We start from the raw sequence: 19,370 nt of genomic DNA, 5'->3' as shown, positions 1-19,370 counted from the left end.
ACATGCCTCGTTATTAGCCTTCCACTCCACATTCATCTACCACAGCCCCCGGCGCAGCCCTCCCTGCATCCGGGAAGCCTCATTAGCTCGTGGCACCACAAATCACAGTACTTTTACATCTTGCTCTGAAATACACAAACTCTCGGTGATGCTTTGCTACACTTAGTTAATCTGAAAAACTTGGCATCACTGGCTGGTAAAAAATTTGAAAACTTTAATCTAGCAATTTAGTTTTAATTCCACAAATAAACCACTCCATGTAATGCAAGAAAGAAGAAGTGTTATTCTGGCCTTCCCTGCCCTCCTCATCCTCCTCATTCTTGGTTCCCTTCACCATCCTAACTCAGAAGAAGAGGCAGGATAAAATAAGTGGGTCTCAGGTGACTGTTTACAATCAGGATGCATAATGATTAGCATTAAATCCAAGACATAAGCATGAAAAGCTGAAGCAGACTTAAAAATACGCCAATTGTTTGTTGAAGTTTTTAAAATACAGAAGAATGTAGAGAACAATATAATAAATACTCATGTGTTCACTCACACAACTGACAGGCTGGCTATCTCACAAGTCTCTAACACTTTAAAAGACAAGTGAGTGGGTGGCTCAGTCAGTTAAGTGTTAACTCTTGATTTCAGCTCAGGTCATGATCTCAGGGTCCTGGGGTCGAGCCCCAAGTCAAGCTCCACGCTCTGCACCAAGTCTGCTTGGGTGGGATTCTCTCTCCCCTCTCACTCCGCCCCTCTACCTGCTCACACTGTCTCTCTCTAAAATATAAAACAGAATAAAATAAAATAAAATAAAATAAAACAAAACAAAACAAAAAGACAACTGAACTCCCTTCTGCTCTAGGGAACTGACACAGAGTTCTACACACAGAAGTACAGAGTTAACCTCTGAATTCTAGGCAATGCCCTGAGTCCCTAACTTTTTTTTTCACTTTCTGGTCTTGCAAAACTGGGGTTCTTAAAGGTGTGGTACCACTACTCTTCCACACGGAGGCACGAGGAGCATCCCCACTTCTGATCCAAACAAGACCCAGCACTAGGACAAAATAAACGAGGACAGCACTCAGAGGCTTAAATTAAGGTCAGTAGCCTGACCACAACTTTTCCAACGGACCTATTCAATTTTAAGGACTCTCAGCTTTAGGATTTCCTCCTTCCCAATCTAAACAGAAACAGATCATTCTCCTATTTTAACCTCGGCTATCAAAGGCTTCTAAACAGCAAATTCTCAGTCTCAGCAACTTAACAGAAATGAATTAAATTACTGAAAAAAATGTAAATAAAATTATTTTTTATTATCAAGTTATATGGAATTATGGAGGTTATCTCTCAAAAGAAGGCACTGAGTATCTATTTTGAAATCCATTTGTAATTAGTGCAAGTAGACAAATGGCATTTTTTAAGTGCTTTCATTCTCCAATGGCTCAATTATCTCCCTCCTCCATCTTGTCCTATGTTAATCTGCACAGCAAACCCTTTGTTTAAAAGTCAGCTTTGGCCTGATTCCAGATTAGCAAGACCCAAATCAATACCTGTTTAAAGAGAGGCTCAGGGAACTCCCAACCTCAGAGAATTAGACAGCCTTTAGGGTCTAATACAAATTACAGAACTTTGTCTAGGTACAGTAATAAAAAAATTCACATCTCTTACGAGGGAGGTATGTGCACACTCTAAAGAGAAATTATATCCATGTAAAAATGATTTAAAATCTGTTAACCATTTCTCTAACACATTATTATTTTTTAGAGTGAAAAAAATGAGATTGATTTCATTTCAAAAATCTAAATTCAAGGGGAACAAAGAGTAAATATTTTGTGTCTACTCTAGCATTAAAGGCTACTATTTGGGGGCACCTGGCCGGCTCAGTCAGTACAGTATGCAACTCTTGATCATGAGTTCGAGCATCATGCTGGATGTGGAGCCTACTTAAAAAAAAAAAAAATCAAAAAGAAATAAGGCTAATAGTTTGGAAACTAACTTTAGTTGAGGATTTCTTACATATTAGGTTCTGTTTTAGACACTGTTACCCTCATTACTTCATTGAACCTCAAATTTAAATATGATTTAATTTTACAAATTAAGAAACAAGGGCTCAGTCCTACAAACTCAACTGATCTCAGGTTTGCTGGCATCAAACCTATCTATTTTACATTAAATGAAACTCATGAATTTTTTCTTTTACCGGAAATAGTGGCTGAAGATTCTTCTAATCTTCTGTAATAGTCAGCAAGGCTTTGTCTTGTTGATTTTGGATTTGGTTAATACTGCCCAGAAAATAAGCTCTAGAAATCAAAATCCTAAACCTCACAACCCAAAATGACTTATTTTATTCTTCATTGCCCAAAAACAATTTGGAACATAATGGAAAAATTAGCTTTGCTCTATTCGGCACCCTCAAAAATCACTGTATTTTTTCCTCCCTAATAAAGCATGAATGGCCACCACACTTCAAGGAAAAAATCTCATTGTCAGGAAGTGAATAATTTACTTCTGAGTGAGAGATGATGTGACATCGGTAAGTTAAAATTAAGAGGTGCTCATTTTCCCCTAAAACTGACCCATGGCAAAGTTGAAATGAAGTTGCATTTTTTAAATTGGGAATTTCAGTTAGTTACCAAAGTTTTTAACAGCCTGAATTTTAAACAATTCTGATGATTTAAAACACTAACTGAAAGGACCACCTTAGATTCTTTTGTCACAGAGCAAGTTTTGAGTAATCATTTAAACATATTACACTTTAATGTCATATCTATTAAAGTAAAAAATGTCTGTGGGAACAAATATTTTGGTCTTCCAAGAATCTCATATACACTTCTTTTGAAGGGTGGTATTTATTATGGCATTGACAGAACTGTCACGAGCAGCGTAAGAATCCTAGATATGCTATAAACCAATTCACTGAACAACCAGGACTAGAAGTCAACTTTTTTTTTTAAAGATTTTATTTATTCATTTCACAGAGAGAAATCACAGGCAGGCAGAGAGGCAGGCAGAGAGAGAGAGGAGGAAGCAGGCCTCCCGCCAAGCAGAGAGCCCAACGTGGGACTCGATCCCAGGACCCCGAGACCATGACCCGAGCTGAAGGCAGAGGCCCAACCCACTGAGCCACCCAGGCACCCCTAGAAGTCAATTTTGAGATATACTTATAAAGAGTGAAATAACCATAACCTTGTGGTCAACCATACTATGTACTACAAAGCTTTCGGTTGAACCATGTCACACCTAAGTACCCAGAGTACAATGTGGGTATGAAATAGGAGAGAAAAACACATCTTCATTTGAGTATTTTCTCTGTAAAATCTCAAATTTGGGAAAGAAAAAGTCTCCACCAATCTCTTCTCTGGGTTTCTGTTGTTCTTTTTTTTTTCCCCCCTTTAAAGAGTGAGTGTTAAAAAGACCAGATCTAGGCATGCAGCTTTGGGGACTGATGGCAGGGATCTGGTCACCTCCTCCAAGGTCCCCTTTACAGTAAAGCTCTTAGGAGCTCAGGCTTTAAATGAAAAACCACACTGGCTTGGCTCTGTCCCACATACACCAAAAGGTGGAAGGACAACCTTAAAAGAACTCCTTTTTATATGCTCTCCCAGGAACTGGAACACTCCTAAAATGTAATACAGAGTTAGATCTAAAGAACACAGAATAGTACGGAGAACCACAGATTTCCTCCTAGAGATAATCAAATGGAACTTTGGTAGAAAAAGTGAGGTCCTACAATGCCAGGCTCTAGAAAAATCTCAATATGGGACTAAGAAATCCCTCTTGTTTGCTGCCCAACCTACTCTCCCTTTTCCCACTGATACTTTCCCTCCCTACCCTTCCCACTCTGATGGCATTTCCACCCCTTAATCTGTGTTATAAACAAAGATGTTTCTGGAAAGAATAAACTGGGGAGTAGAACAAGATCTTACAAATTACATCGAAGTGACGAGAGAAAGTTCTCTACTCCTGAGACTTCTGGTAAGTTACCTTCCCAGGCTTTAGTTCCTCCTCTTTAAGAATACCTTCCCAGCTCTAAAATTCAATGCCAACTGTATATGAACAATCAGATGTACCAACTGAAAGATCACTTGGATCAGAAGAGAAATGTCAATTGTTCTAACATTTTGTGCCTTTCTCCAATTTGAGGGGAGGAGCTAAAATATCATAAATGCCTGAATTTAACTTCAAGAGCTAAGTCCTTTACTATATTAGCTGCTAAAATAAAACACTCCTAGACTCATTAACAAGCTCACATATTGTCAAATCACTATGTGTATGCCTGAAACTAATAAAACATTGCATGTCAACTATATTTCGGTAATAAAAATAAAACACCTAAAGTAGAATCATTTTAATTAACTGATTCAATCTTAAATCATGTTTTATTTTCATAGTAGACATTCTAATAATAAAGAAAAAAAACCTCACATACTTATTTTTTCAAAAATGAAATAAAAATCAACCCTGAAACCTCAGCTGTCTGTAGTTAAGAACGAGTATTGGAGGCTCACATGTTCTAACCAATATTTCCTTCTTTGGTAGGTTACAGAAGTCTTCTGTGCAAGACATCTGAATCAGTCACTACATTTAGCCCACCACCAGCCTAGGCCCTCAGTGCCAGGAATTCACCACAAGAACTAATTCCAAATAATAGCAAGTACTGACTCAAAGTGCAGTTTGTAGAAGCGCCTACATAGGGTTCGAAAAATACTTAGCTTAAAATTTTTCTCACTTCCTCTTAATTCTCAGCATGCATCAAGAAACAACTAATATAAATACAAAAACAAAAGGGATTAAGTATAGATTGCTAAATTTACAAAGGGCAGAATTAGAATTGTGTGTAATCCACAAATTAGTTTGTTTCATAATGTACCCTAAATTAATTTTTAATGATCACTATACAATGACTGTTATTTCAGGGAGGGGACATTGTTATTTTCTTTTCTTTTCTTTTCTTTTTTTTTGAAAATTGTTATTTCCGAAACAAAATGAGCTGTTTAAACTCAAAGTATACTTTTAAATGTGTAACTCTGTCATTTGAATGTAGGTATAAAAGGTAAAATAGTCACCCACTGCATTGCCTCTTTAAAAACTTAACTTATTCGGCAAGACACGCTTTTACCAAAAATTTTTCCACTTACTTTCTTCCCCCACTTTTCTAGAGGAACCATCACTTTCCAGGAGAAAACTGCACCAATGGGGAAGCATGAAACAAGTATGGTAAGACAAAGTTAATTCTTAATTGGTAGGGTCGAGAGGAGGTAAAAGATAGAATGTGTTAAATAGAAAAGGGACCCAGTGGCCAAACAGACACAAGGTCTGATTCATTTACTGCTTACAGTCGAGCAGTGAAAGATGCATAATGTTATTAAACTGAAAAATAACCAAAATTCTAGTTACCAGTTTCCATTTTCAAAGTAAAAATTTTTTTCGACTTACTCTTACAACTAATAAAAACAATCACACTTAAAGGCTAGGGGGAAGTAGAAAGTAAAGGATGGGGATGGGGCGGGAAGTAAGATTTGTCATGTGTATCTTTTTATAGCATTTTGATTTTTGAACCAGGTAAATGTATAACAAAAACAAAATAAGATTTAAAAATAAACATTTCTTGCTCATTCTGATGTCATTATGTGCTCGAGCTGCTTTGGACCGAACTAATTTTATTTTCTTTCTTTCATTCTGATAGTTAAGGGTTGCAGAACCTGTCAACAGTCTGGTTCCTTCCAGAGCAGCATAAAACTGAGACAGCTACAAGAATGTCCACAGCAGGGACCAGGTCTGTTTCCCTTGTGTATCTCCCCAGGTGCCTCATCCTTGTCCTGAAAAACTCAACTGACCACATTTTTTGTAAAAAAGAAGCATCTCTCAATGGCACTGGCACTAAATAAAGCTCAGCAACCCCTATTTACTAGATGATGGTTAACTTTCCCCCTCCGAGCAGATAAACATTGAGAGTGTAAGGCCTGCTCCTCTTTTTTGCTATTTCTTTTTTTTTTTTTTTTTCTTTTTTGCTATTTCTCATCTGCTAGAAGCAAAGGAGAGAGAATAAGGAAAGAGATTAGGTTAGGGGAAGGTGAGGTCATAGAGAACCATGGCTGATTCACAGCTTAGCAGAACATGCAGCGAACCACGGACTGAAGTTAGGAGAAATTTTAGATACACTTAACTTGTCCCCTTTTGATTTTGCAGGCTAGGATCACTGTGAAGGACAGGTGCCCCATCTAAATTCCTGAGCCTATTCATTTTCACAATGGGTTGAAAACCTCAATGACACATCTCTAAAAGCAAAATTCCAGAGCCTGCAAAGGAGACCGGGAGGAAATGCAAATAGAGAGATGACATCGGCAGGAAGTTTCATTTCCCAAGAACAGGGCCCACACAGGCCACCTGGAGGTCACCCAGCTTACTGAGAGAAACTTGCCCCTCAAATGAAGTCAGTGGGAATGACCTGGCCAAAACGGTTCTCAGGAGCCTGTTCAAAAAGATGAAAGCAACCCACCAAATATAGAAAGCCTGATATCCCATCGTCATGTCTTTTCTTCTATTTTCCCCAAAGAAATCGCTCAGTGTGAGCCAGAGTCACTCCACCCGGCACAGCCCCAAGTCCCAGATGAAATGACACTCGGACGAATATTCGAGCACAGTGTTACACACCGGCACACGGAAAAAGGCACAGCACACAGCACAAGAAAACCTCACAGACATGCTTTTTTCTCTTTTGAAGTGAAAAAGAGACTAGAGGGCAAGAGAAAGCTTACCTTCTAAATGTGAGAAAAAGAATAACACAAACAAGAGAACAAAAAAAGATGCATAAAGAAGTCATAACAGGGAAGTGAAAGTTGTCAAATATGCAAAAGCAAAATTAAGTAAAATACCAAAGACTTAAAATGATTTCACCATCTAGATTTAAAACATGGTCTGAAAACTCATTCAAGAACTTTGTGCCTCTGTGAACAAATCCAGAGTTAAGAGAAGCTAATTTCCTTCTGCATATTTAGATTCACTTTCTGGGCAATGTGATTTTTCAGACCCTGGCTCTGATCTTACCTTACTGGTGTCCTGGAGAACAAACACAGCCCTACTGGGTACCTAATGGAAGTCATACAACAAATCCTCTCTTTGCTACCAGCCTGCTGGGGGGCCCATTTGGGTCACACGTGGGGAAGCTGAATCCTGGAGACAGTGTGTTTCCCCCACTGCTCATATCCTGGGCCTACAAGAAAAGTGTAAACCCAAGTACCTCTGTTCTCCCAGTCACTAGACAGGGAGAAGTAGACCAGAGCAGCAGCCACACAAGACCACTGCTGCGAGGCTCTAGAAGGAATCCACCAACCCTTTTGGAGGCCAGGAGGAAATTCAAGATAAAGGGTAAGGGGACCCCTCAAACTCACTGACGAATGTGAAAACTAATATTTTAACTAAGCTTTCCTTAAGGAAAATGGTATGACAAATGGACACACCTAAAAATGCCAAGAGTTTCCTCTGTAGATTTCTTAGGTCAAAGGTTAGCTAAGGAGAAGTTTCCATAAAATTCACAGTCATATTCTGTATCTTACTTAGTCACCTAGCAACAACCACCCACATAAAAAGGCAGGGTTCCCACCCGGGGGAGTATCCACCATACAAAAATTCCTCCACCAGCCCAATGAGTGTCCAGCTGGAAGAAAAAGCTACACATCCCTCAACCCCACATACCTATTATTTGTTCTAGCTTAGGGCAAAGGGAGTTTGCAAAAGCAGCAAGTAACCCATGAAACCCATGAAAAGTGAAGTAGACATTATTTCATCATATCTGAGATGTCTTACGCTACCCCCAATTATAAGATAAAGGGTGAGAGGAGAATTTGGGAGTTTGCTTATTTCTCCTCCAGTAACACTTACCTTGCTGGCCCAGGCATCTTCATCCCAAGAAGTGAGTTGTAAGACGCGAATGATTTCATTAATTTCAGCACTCATCTTCTCTACAGTAAAATTGCGATTTTTCAAAGCTTCTTCTATTCCTTGGTTTTTTGAATTTTTAGTTGTCACAAAAATCTTCATAGCTGTAAAAAATAAACAAATGATCAGAAACTAAGCTGGGAATTTAATCTTGCTGTAGAGCAACATTCACACAAGATGGTCCATACTTCAAGTACATGTGCTGGGTTTCTAAGATCTTAAAAAGAATATACTGGATTGGCTTAGTCTAGACCATGTGACTCTGGACCTTGTGGTTGTAGGTTCAAGCTCCACAGTGGATGCAGAAATTACCTAAAAAAATAAAATCTTAACAACAACCAAAAAGAATATATTAAAAACAAAACAAAGAAAAACACTGCAAGTGTGCCAATAAAGTTCTAATATCAGCAACTTTAAGGTACAAGACATCACTAAAACATGACCAGGGAGCTAATCTAACACACGTATACTGATGACCTATAATCACAAAATATCCAATATCTTTCTAAATCAGTTATCATCCCATCCCTGACACTGGCCCCATCTAGCACACACCTAACAGGACAAGATGAAAATAGTCAATAAAACTCTAATTTAAGTATCCCACTACACCCAGTCCTAATGGAAGATCCCAACATGTCGAGTTTTTCTTCCAGAATTTCTCTCAACATGTAGCAGGAAATTTCTAACCCCCAAGAGTAAAGAAGAAAATAATAATAATAATCTGAAGCATGGGAGAAAGAGAATATCTTCTCAAGAAATCGCTGAAATTGTTAAAACAAAGATTGATCAACGCTTTATTGAGTTACCCAGATCAGAAAGAAATCTTACTCCCAAAACCTTTCTATCTCACAGAAAAACTGGCCTCAAAAACATATTTCCCGTGGAGATTGTAAGACTCTACGTACAAATTTGTTTTTGTTTTCTAGTTCACATAAGAGCTTTCTGAGCTCTTACCCTCACCGCTCCTTTTCTAGCTACTCTCTGAAACGCCAAAGCAGGAAGGCAGGATCTGGGGGTGGTAGTGCCATGTCTCATAAGATACTGAAAATAGAGTGGCCCTCTGATAGTTAAACTAATTAACCCATAACTTGATTAAGATAACTTATGTAAACCAGGAGGTGTCTGGTACAGACCAGCCAGCCACCCAATGAGTACAGCTCCTTTTGCTAGCTGAGAGAGAAGCCATGAAGCTCTACCCATTGGGAAGTGGTCCCTTGTGGTACAGACCACCAGCTCTGTAATATAAAGAACAGTTAAATTTCTTTTAGGAAAAACAGTGTTAGCATAACACTGAAAAGGGCTTTGGGTTCACTTCTTTATCCTGTAGTACTCTATAATTTCCATTCCAGCTCCTAATTTCTTTTCATAAAACAAGTAAAAGTGTAAAAATTCCTATGTCCAAGAGGCACCTGGGTGGCTCAGTCGGTTGAGCGTCTGCCTTCGGCTTGGGTCATGATCCCAGCGTCCTGGGATCGAGCACCACATCGGGCTCCCTGCTCAGTGAGGGGCCTGCTTCTCCCTCTCCCGCTCCCCCTGTTGACGTTCTCTCCATCAAATAAATAAATAAAATCTTTAAAAAAATTTTTCATATGTCCAAGACTAAAGTTTCTAGATATTCCACCTCCCAGCAAAGGGGCCTACTAGAAATTCAGAACAAAGTGAGGCAACAAGAAAGGCAGCTTCAAACAGAGAACAGGAGCAGGAGAGCATTTCAGGAGACAAATACTGGTTCTTAGCCCATCAGCTGCAGTCATCGGGTAACACCCAATCTATCAGGCCTCATTTTTACCCAGCCTGAAGGACATGCGACTAAGCCATAAAAGAAAATTAACGTCAGAGTTTAGAATACGTTGACTTTTTTTTTTTTTTCTGTAAGATGATGTACAGGCAGAAAATACCGGAAATGAGAACTGGCAGCAACTCCTTCACAGTGTTCATGGAGTTCACCAACATCACTCGGTGCTCCTGGTGAGTAAGTTCCTGCTGCCTCTCATCAATCATCTTGGCCATCTTTGTCATTCCTGAGGCACAAGGAATAAATTGTGCAGGGTGAATAGCGAAATGTCCCAGACTCTGGCGTTCAGAGCCTAAATCCGTTATGAATGACTATGAAAATCCAAACTGATTGCCCAGATAACTACCACTGAACTGTAGCATTCATGACATAAATGTTCTGGACAGGTCTAACATAATGCAACTTCATTCCTTTCCATTAAAGGTAATTTATGAGATGTAAATCCTAAAAATGACCTCATTTTCACACGTTTGACAGAAATACATTCACAAATACAAAAACATACTGAAAAAATAAGTATATATTTGTAAAAAAATAAATAGAAATATTTTTCCTGGTTACCACGCGTATGAGGTTCATGTCACTTATCTGGCCATTGTGCCTACTTGAGAATCTCACGCAAGCCTAGTACTGAGAAGCCAGGGGCTGAAAAAAAATCTTAAGAATTAAAATAATGTGTTTTGTTTTCATCTTTATATTTTTCTGTTCTTTCCAATTTGTCCAAAATAAGCATGCACTATTTTTATAATTAGAAACAAACAAAAATATTATAAAAATGAATATAGTTAGGACAGCAATCCAAAGCAGCTGGTGTTCTGGAATCAGACTGCTCGTCCTTTTTGTTTACTTTGGTTATTATTCAAAGGTGCTACGTGATTGTCTAAAGCTTTGGTTTTCAAACTGCTCATAGGATTTCTTTTTTTTTTTTTTTTTGCTCATAGGATTTCTTAAGTAGTTTCACAGATCATCAAGGGGTACCAAAGGTTGGTAGACATGGAGGGGTTGCCCCTGCTCCATCCAGAGTACTTCCATTTTTGTCTTTTATATGTTGGGATTCTGCATAAGATTTGATTTGAAGAAATAAACTTCTTTTCCCAATGCTATGGGAAAGTGTAAGGAACACTGCTCTAAAGGCATTTCCTGCTGATCTTCAAGGACGGCTCAGAGAAATTCTTAAAAGGCTTAAGTTTACAGAATGACTATATCGGAACCTCAGGAAAATACTGTTAAGAACTATTTTACCTAAGACAAAAGGCTTTTATGAGGTGGTATGTGATCTTTAATACTGACAAGTTAAACATCTGATGTGTCTTATCGTTGGTCTCAGTCATACTTTGAGAACCTTCCAGGTCACGGTACGTGGCTCTCACAGAAAAAGCTGGTATCTGTTCATGTATTTTGAACATTCGATCCTGATCCTCAGGTGACTAAACAATCATTTCAAAATGAGATTTAACCACAACAATTCTTCTTTCCTTCTAGGTCTCATTCTATTATGCAGCCCCAGGCTAGGGCATGAATCCATAATAGTAGGCGGGCTAATTAATGAGTTAAGAGGTCATTAAGAGCTACAGGCCAGCTGGCAGACAGTGAAGGAATGCTGTATAATGTGGAATGGAGAGGTCAGAATTCAGGGTGGCCTTACGCATTACAGTAATAGAAAAGTATTTCCTACATTCTCCAGCAACATTTGCAATGTCTAGTTTAATTCATTAGGCAGGGCCAAGATTTGTAGAAAGCAGATTCAGCTTTCAGAGACAATGATATCTCCTCAGTAGAAACACAGTGTCAGCTCCAACAACAGAGCAGGGATACCATCAAAGCCCCATGCATCATTACTTATCTTCTGCAAAAAGCAGGGGGGAGACCTCCTTTCACCTCAGTCAGACATGGACAAGCCATAAAAAACTGTATTATAAAAACTGGACATGACTGACCTGGTCCAAGATTCTTTGTGTAGGTGACCAAATCTTCCATGGTTTCCACCACCTCTGCCACTGTAAGATATTCCAAAATTCCTTTGCAAACTCTAATAATTTTACGAACCTGAAAATATATTTCAGTTTTTAGTCGAGTGAGTGAACAATAAGTGGAAAACATGCTAATTCAGCTGGGCACCTATTCAACATTTTCACATCCTAAACCATGACCAATCCTCCATTATTACCTTTTAGACTATCTTTAATAAGACTTTTGTCTGGAAAAGGTCTGCATGGGCCTCAGATTGCCTACCTCAGCCTCATCGAAGGTGAGAAGCAGGTCTGATGTGCCAGAGAGGATGCCCCTTGACCCATCGATGAGATAATCTCGAGCGGGCACAGAATAAGGATCCGACTGAAGCATCTGGGCTGCCTGCACGAGCTTGGTGCAAGCGTTCTCAACCCTGTGGGGAGGGACATGGAGTTAACTCACTGACAGAACCAAGCAGAAGAATAGGACATACAAATGCAAAGAATGTAATGGGACACCTTCACTTTTTTTCAACATGGAGAACAGCCAAGACCAATTTACAATTGGACTTAACTTTTTAGCTCTTAAAATCTACGATTAAGGGCTACACATCCATTCATCCATCCATTCATTCATTTACCTCATTCACTGCACTCAGTCCTTGTTCTTTATTGTATCTTGGCAACAAAAAATGATGACAAAATGTTTTAGACCTTTCACTTTAGGTTGCTATACATCTTTGCAACTCCTTTGTTTTCTTCTTCCTCACCCTATACACATTGCCATTAAAAGACACTACACAAAGAACGGAAGTTATTGACAACAGTTTTGGATTTAATATCTGGAACTAATAAGCCAAAGCATTGTGTTAAGTGAAATTTAATAATTGGATAACACAAAGGATTAGGAGGAAACAAAATGTATGAAGTAATGCATAAATTTCCCATTCATCTAGCTAAATGGATTTGACAAATCCATAAATGCTTGAAAACAACCCTGTAAAACTATATTGTTAATTAAAACATCACTAGCATTAATAACTGGACCAGTTATTAATAGTTCAATGCTAATACAGTTTAATAACATAGACAACCCGATCATATGTAACAATGAATGAATGAATGAATCAGTGAAGAGCAAGACCTCACAGCTAAGGTTTTGGATCAGCATTAAAGGACTGGTTGTTTACTGTTCCTTTTTAATTTTTAAATTAAATTTTTAATTTAATTTTAACTTATAGAATACATATATTCATATTTATGAGTCTGTGAAAAATCACTTTCTTTCCACTATCTCCTAGGCATTCAAATTCCATCTACTTGCAACCAATGTTATGAGTCTCCTCTGTATTCTTCAAAATGAGACACTTCATGCATACAGAAACAAAAACAGGCTTCTACATTTTTTTAAACAAATAGGATCATACCAGGCATACTCTGCATTCTGCTTTTCCAACTTAATTTAACTTAGAGATATTCTAATAAAAATACATAAAGAGCCTCTTCATTCTTTAATATAGCAATATAACTAGTCCATAATTTATTAGCCTGCTACATAAATCACCTTGAAAAATGTCATTGTAAAAGGTATATATCTGTAGGACACAGGCCAGAAAGGAATTGCTGAATTGAAAGTGTAGCCACTTACAGTTTTGACAAATGCTGCCATATTGCCTTCCACAGAGATTTACATTCCCCCCACAATGGATGACAGCAGTACCTGCTTCCTCTGTCTCAACAACTCGGAATTTAATCAAACTTAAGTTTATCCTCACCAGTATGATAGACCAAAATTGGATCTCAATATAGTTTTTTAATTAAGGTGAAATTCACATAACACACAATTAGTTGCTCTAAAGGGTACATACAATTCAATGGCATTTCGTGTATTCACAATGATGAGCAACTGCCACCTCTCTCTGGGATCGAAACTTTTACACTTCAGAAATGCACCCTGATCCCACTATGTAATCACTCCCCATTTCCCCCTTCTCCCCCCATCCCCTGGTAACCATTAATCTGCTATCTGTCTCTACGAATTTACTTATTCCGGATATATCATATAAAGGAATCATGTGACTATGTGACTTTCTGTGTCTGGCTTTTTTCACTGAGCATAAATGCTTTCAAGGTTCAATCAGGTGATAGCCTGTGTCAGTGGTTTGTTCTTTATCATACCTGAAGAATATCTTATTATATGTGCATAGACAAAAATTTAAAAATTTGCTTATCCATCCATGTATTGATGGACATCTGGGTTATTTCCACCTTTTGGCAAAAATGCTGCTACTAACAGTCATACACAAATTTCCACATGGATTTAGGATTTCATTTCTCTTGGATATACACCTACAAGTGGAAGTCTATGTTAATTTTTTTGAGGATGCGCCAACCTGTTTTCCACAGCAACTGCACCACTCTACATTCCCACTGGCTTTGTTGAAGAGTTCCTATTTCTTTACATCGTTGCCAACACCTGTTATTTTTTGGTTTTTAAGGTTTGGGGGGTTAAACCCATCCTACTGGGTATGAAGTGGTATCTCATTGTGGTTCTGATGTGATTTTTTTACTGACTGTAGCTGTTGAAAACCTTTTCATGTACCTGTAGGCTATTTGTATATCTTCTTTGGAGAAAATATTTATTGAAGTCCTTTGTTTTTTGTTTTTTTTTTTTTTTAGATTTTATTTATTTATTTGTCAGAGAGAGAGAGTGCACAAGCAGGCAGAGTGGCAGGGAGAGGCAGAGAGAAAAGCAAGCTCCCTGATGAGCAGAGAGCCCAATGTGGGACTCCATCCCAGGACCCTGAGACCATGACCTGAGCAGAAGGCAGCGGCTTAACCCACTGAGCCACGCAGGAGCCCCCCTTTGTTCATTTTTTAATTGGGATGTCTGTCCTGTTGAGTTGCTGAATTATTTATATACTCTGAGTATTAAATATTTATTAGATATATAATTTGCAAATATTTTCCCCTATTCTGTATGTGCTTTTTACTCAACATAGTTTTAATTTGCCTTTATTTTATTATTAATGAAGTTAAGAATATTTTTATTTTTTTTAAATTGCAAAATAAAATTACACAAAGACTGTTAGACAATTATGCTCATACCACATACACAACAATCAGACTTCAGAAATGAAATATTACCAAGTACTTTAGAAGCCCTACCCTAACCAACAGTTCCTTATTTTCCACAACTAATCATTATCCTGATTTTTGTTAATTAGTCTCTTTTTTGTATACTTCCAGCACCTATGTATCTATACATACCTAAACAATGCATCATTTAGTTTTGTCTATATTAAAGTCTTAAGTAAGTGTAATTACACTGTTATATATGCTTCTGTGACTATTCTTCTGTTCAATATTACAATTTGAGAACTATAGCTAATATGTCATACACCGTATGGATATACCATAATTTATTTACCCATTTGACTTCTGGTTATTATGTTTTTTACTGGTGTTTATATCAATAATACTACTATGAGCATTCTTTTTTTTTTTTTTAAGATTTTATTTATTTATTTGAGAGAGAGCATGAGAGGAGAGAAGGTCAGAGGGAGAAGCAGACTCCCCACAGAGCTGGAAGCCCAATTCGGGACTCGATCCTGGGACTCCAGAATCATGACCTGAGCCGAAGGCAGTTGCTTAACAAACTGAGCCAACCGGGCACCCTTCCTTGAACATTCTTGTACTGGCTTCTGGTGCACACGAATAGCATATCTAGTAGTGGAAAACTGAGTTGCAGAAAATGCATATATTCAATTAAACCAAGGAAAGCCAAACAGTTTTCCAAAGTGGTTACAGCAGTGTTCACAACTGCTCCACACCTTACCAACACTTGGCATTGTGAATTTTTAAATTTGCCAACATGGTCATTATGAAATGCTAAATTATTGTGAATTTAATATGCATGTCCCTGTTACTAATGAAAACGTTATGGGTAGTTGTTGTTGTTTTTTTAATTTTTAGTGTTTATGGGCCCCAAAAGTTTTGACAGGTAGCATTTTTGTTGTCATCCAGCTCTAAATAATTCTCATTATGACATCTTTGACCATGAATGGTTTGGATATTTTAAAATATACTTCAAAACATAAGGGGCTTTCCTAGTTATCTTTTTGCTATTGATTTATCATCACATGCATCATGCCAGAGAATACAGCCTGTAAGATAACAAATGTGTTGAGGCTAGCTTGATGGCTTAACACATGATCAATTTTTAAAATTTTTCTATGTGTGCATGAAAACAAGGACATGCTCCAATTTTTATGTGAAATATTTTACATATTTCATTAGCTCAAGCTTGTTAATTAAAATTGTTCAAATTTTCTATATCCTTGCTGATATTTATTGTCTATTTCATCTATCAATTACTGAGTGATGAAACTTCCTAACAACAGATTAGTCTGTATCTCCTTGTAGTTCTATTTGTTTTATATATATTGAAGATAACTTTTTTTTTTTTTTTTAAGATTTTACTGATTTATTTGAGAGCAAAAGTGAGAGAGATCACAGAGGGAAAAGGAGAAGCAGACTCGCTGCTGAGTGGAGAACCCAATGTGGGGCTCAATCCCAGGACCCTGGGATCATGATCTGAGGCAAAGGCAGACACTTAACAACTGAGCTACCCATGTGCTCCAAGCTAACTTTTTAGGTACATGTAAGTTTATAATTATTATATAACCTGACCCTATTTGTCATTATGTAACACCTCTCTATGTCTCCAATAATGTTTGTCGCCTTAATGTCTATTTTGTCTGACATTAACATTCTGAATCAGTTTTCTTGGACTATATTCAATCTCTCTGTCATTATGTTTTAGATATATCTTTTTAAATAACATATGGCTATATATTTTTAATCCAGCTTAAGAACTCTTAACTTAATGATTTAGCCCATTTAAATTTATTAATATTACTGATATATTTAGAATTATTTCCCCTTTTTTTTCAAGATTTTACTTATTTGAGAGAGAGAGAGAGCAAGAGCAGGGGGAGGGGCAGATGGAGAAAGAGAAGCAGATAGGTGCCAGACATGGGGCTCAATCCCAGCACCCCAGGATCATGACCTGAGCAGAAGACAGGCACCAACAGACTGAGTCACCCAGGCACCCTATCCTTTTATTTTTTTTAGAATTTTTTTACTTTTTTATTAGAGAGAGAGTGGGAAGGGCAGAGGGACAGGGAAAGAGAGAATCCTAAGCAGGCTCCATACTCAGCACAGACCCTGACTTGGGGCTCGATCCCACGACCCTGAGATCATGATCTGAGTGGAAATCAAGAGTCAGACACTTAACCAACTGAGCCACCCAGATGCCCCTAGAATTATTTTCATATCTTATTGCTTATTTTCCATGTAGCCTGTAATTTTAACTTATTTTTTCCCTTTTTCTTATCTTTTTTTTCGGGGTGGGGGGAGAAGATTGCTAGTCTTTTCTACCTTTTTCTTACTCCCTGTACTAATTGTGAAGGTTACACACTCTGTTCTTTTTGAGGTTACCCTAAATATTTTAGCATGCATACTTGGCGTGTTAAAAATCTAAAATAAAAGCTGTCCTCTTGGGGCGCCTGGGTGGCTCAGTGGGTTAAAGCCTCTGCCTTCGGCTCAGGTCATGATGTCAGGGTCCTGGGATCGAGCCCCACATCGGGCTCTCTGCTCAGCAGGAAGCCTGCTTCCTGCTCTCTCTCTGCCTGCCTCTCTGCCTACTTGTGATCTCTCTCTCTGTCAAATAAATAAATAAATCTTTAAAAAATATTAAAAAAAAAAGCTGTCCTCTTCACACAGTTAGCAGTTCATCAGTCTCATAAAAATCTAAAATGAGTCAATATTTTTACCTCCTTCACAAACAAAGAATGATCTTAGGATATTTAATTCCCAATCATCCTTATCCTGAGCTTTTTGCTATTGTTTTCAAGTTTTGCTTGATGTTTACATTGTTTCCATGTATAAAATGTTTTATCTTTCATTTTAAACGCTTAAATCTTACTAGATATTACATTGTTATACTATATAGGTCAAAGTTTATTTATATTTACCAACAAAGTATCCCATATTTTGGCTAATCATTCCCTCTTGTATCTCAGGCTTTACATCTAGAATCATCTGATTCTGTCCAAATTACATTCTTTAGAATTTCCTCTACTAAGAGAATGACGGTGATAACATGTAAATATTTTTGTTTGAAAATGGATACTTCGTCCTCTACTTCAAAGACTATTTCAGTAGTACAGATTTCTAGGTTGACAGCTGTTGTATTGCACATTGAAGGTATTATTTCTCTAACATAACAAAAGAAGCAGAAAAAGATATGATGACAGAAGCAGAGGTTAAGAGCTTAAGCAGCTTCTAGAAGCTGGAAAAGGCAAAGAAACAGGCACTCTGGAATCACCAGAAGAAACACAACTCTACTAACCCATTTTGGACTTCTGAACTCCAGAACTGGAAGACAAAACATTTGTGTTGTGTTTGATACAACAATGACATGACACTAGCCTCCAACTGTAATTCGCCAGGCATACAAATAAGCATGAAAACATCACCCACAATGAAAAGAAAAAACAATAATTTGAAAACAATCCAGAAATGACACACATGACAGAGTTAATAGATAAGAACATTAAAACCATTATTAAAACTGTATTCCATATGTTCAAAAGGTAAAGCAAAGTTTGAGTATATTATTTTTTTAAAGATTTTTATTTATTTGACACAGAGAGAGATCACAAGTAGGCAGAGAGAGGGGAAGCAGGCTTCCCGCCGAGCAGAAAGCCCGATGTGGGACTCGATCCCAGGACCCTGAGATCATGACCTGAGCCGAAGGCAGAGGCTCAACCCACTGAGCCACCTAGGTGTCCCAAGTTTGAGTATATTAAATAAATGAAAGATTAAAAAAAAACAAGCCTCAAACAGAACAACTGGAAATGTGTCTCAGATACAAAAATGCACTCAATAAATTACTAGCAGATAAGATACTGCATGAAAAAAAGATTAGTGAAATTCAAATCATAGCAATTAAAATTATTCAAAATGAAGCAGGGAGAAAAAAAGACTTTAAAAAAATGAATAGATCATCATTGAGCTGTAGTACAATTTGAAGCAGCCTAATATATTTGCAATTTGAGTCCCCAAAAGAGAAGAAGGAGGAGACAGAAAATAATACTTGAAAAAATGATGGCCAAAATTTGTCTATATTTAATGACCACTATAAAGCCCCAGGTCTAAGAAGCTCAATAAACCCCAAGCACATAAAATATGAAGAGAACTACAACAGGGCACATAAATTGCTTAAAGGCACATAAACAAAACTGCTTAAAACCAAGATTAAAGAAAAAATATTAGGGTGCCTGTGCGGCTCAGTGGGTTAAGCCTCTGCCTTCAGCTCAGGTCATGATCTCAGGGTCCTGGGATCAAGTCCCACGTCAGGCTCTCTGCTCGGTGGGGAGCCTGCTTGCCTCTCTCTCTGCCTGCCTTTCTGTCTACTTGTGATTTCTTTCTCTGTCAAATAAATAAATGAAATCTTTAAAAAAAAAAAAAGAAAAAATATTAAAAGTAGCAGGAGAAAAATGACACTTTAAACACAGAGGAACAAAGAATAACAGACTTCTCATTGGAAACAAAGCAAGCCATAGGGCAGTGAAGTACTGAAAGGAAAAAACAAACCTGTCCACCTCAAAATCTATACCCCCAAAAATACA

At 37.7% G+C, this 19,370-nt stretch overlaps 1 protein-coding gene across 2 annotated transcripts in view; it reads right to left on the bottom strand.

The window, feature by feature from the left end:
- The window catches only part of LOC111145183 (vinculin), a 113,357-nt gene that overhangs the window by 34,697 nt on the left and 59,290 nt on the right, over window positions 1–19,370 (bottom strand). For both annotated transcript variants that reach the window (XM_022499901.1, XM_022499900.1), the window contains exons 3-6: window positions 11,957–12,107; window positions 11,662–11,770; window positions 9,828–9,950; window positions 7,870–8,030 (exon numbers count right to left, since the gene is read on the bottom strand). In XM_022499901.1, coding sequence (XP_022355609.1) covers window positions 7,870–8,030; window positions 9,828–9,950; window positions 11,662–11,770; window positions 11,957–12,107 — 544 coding nt within the window. The remainder of the gene's footprint in view (window positions 1–7,869; window positions 8,031–9,827; window positions 9,951–11,661; window positions 11,771–11,956; window positions 12,108–19,370) is intronic.

This window comes from Enhydra lutris, unplaced genomic scaffold (genome assembly GCF_002288905.1).
Source record: "Enhydra lutris kenyoni isolate GAN:26980312 unplaced genomic scaffold, ASM228890v2 scaffoldscaffold12, whole genome shotgun sequence".
Classification (NCBI taxonomy): domain Eukaryota; kingdom Metazoa; phylum Chordata; class Mammalia; order Carnivora; family Mustelidae; genus Enhydra; species Enhydra lutris.
This window is presented reverse-complemented; position numbering and strand designations above follow the sequence as displayed.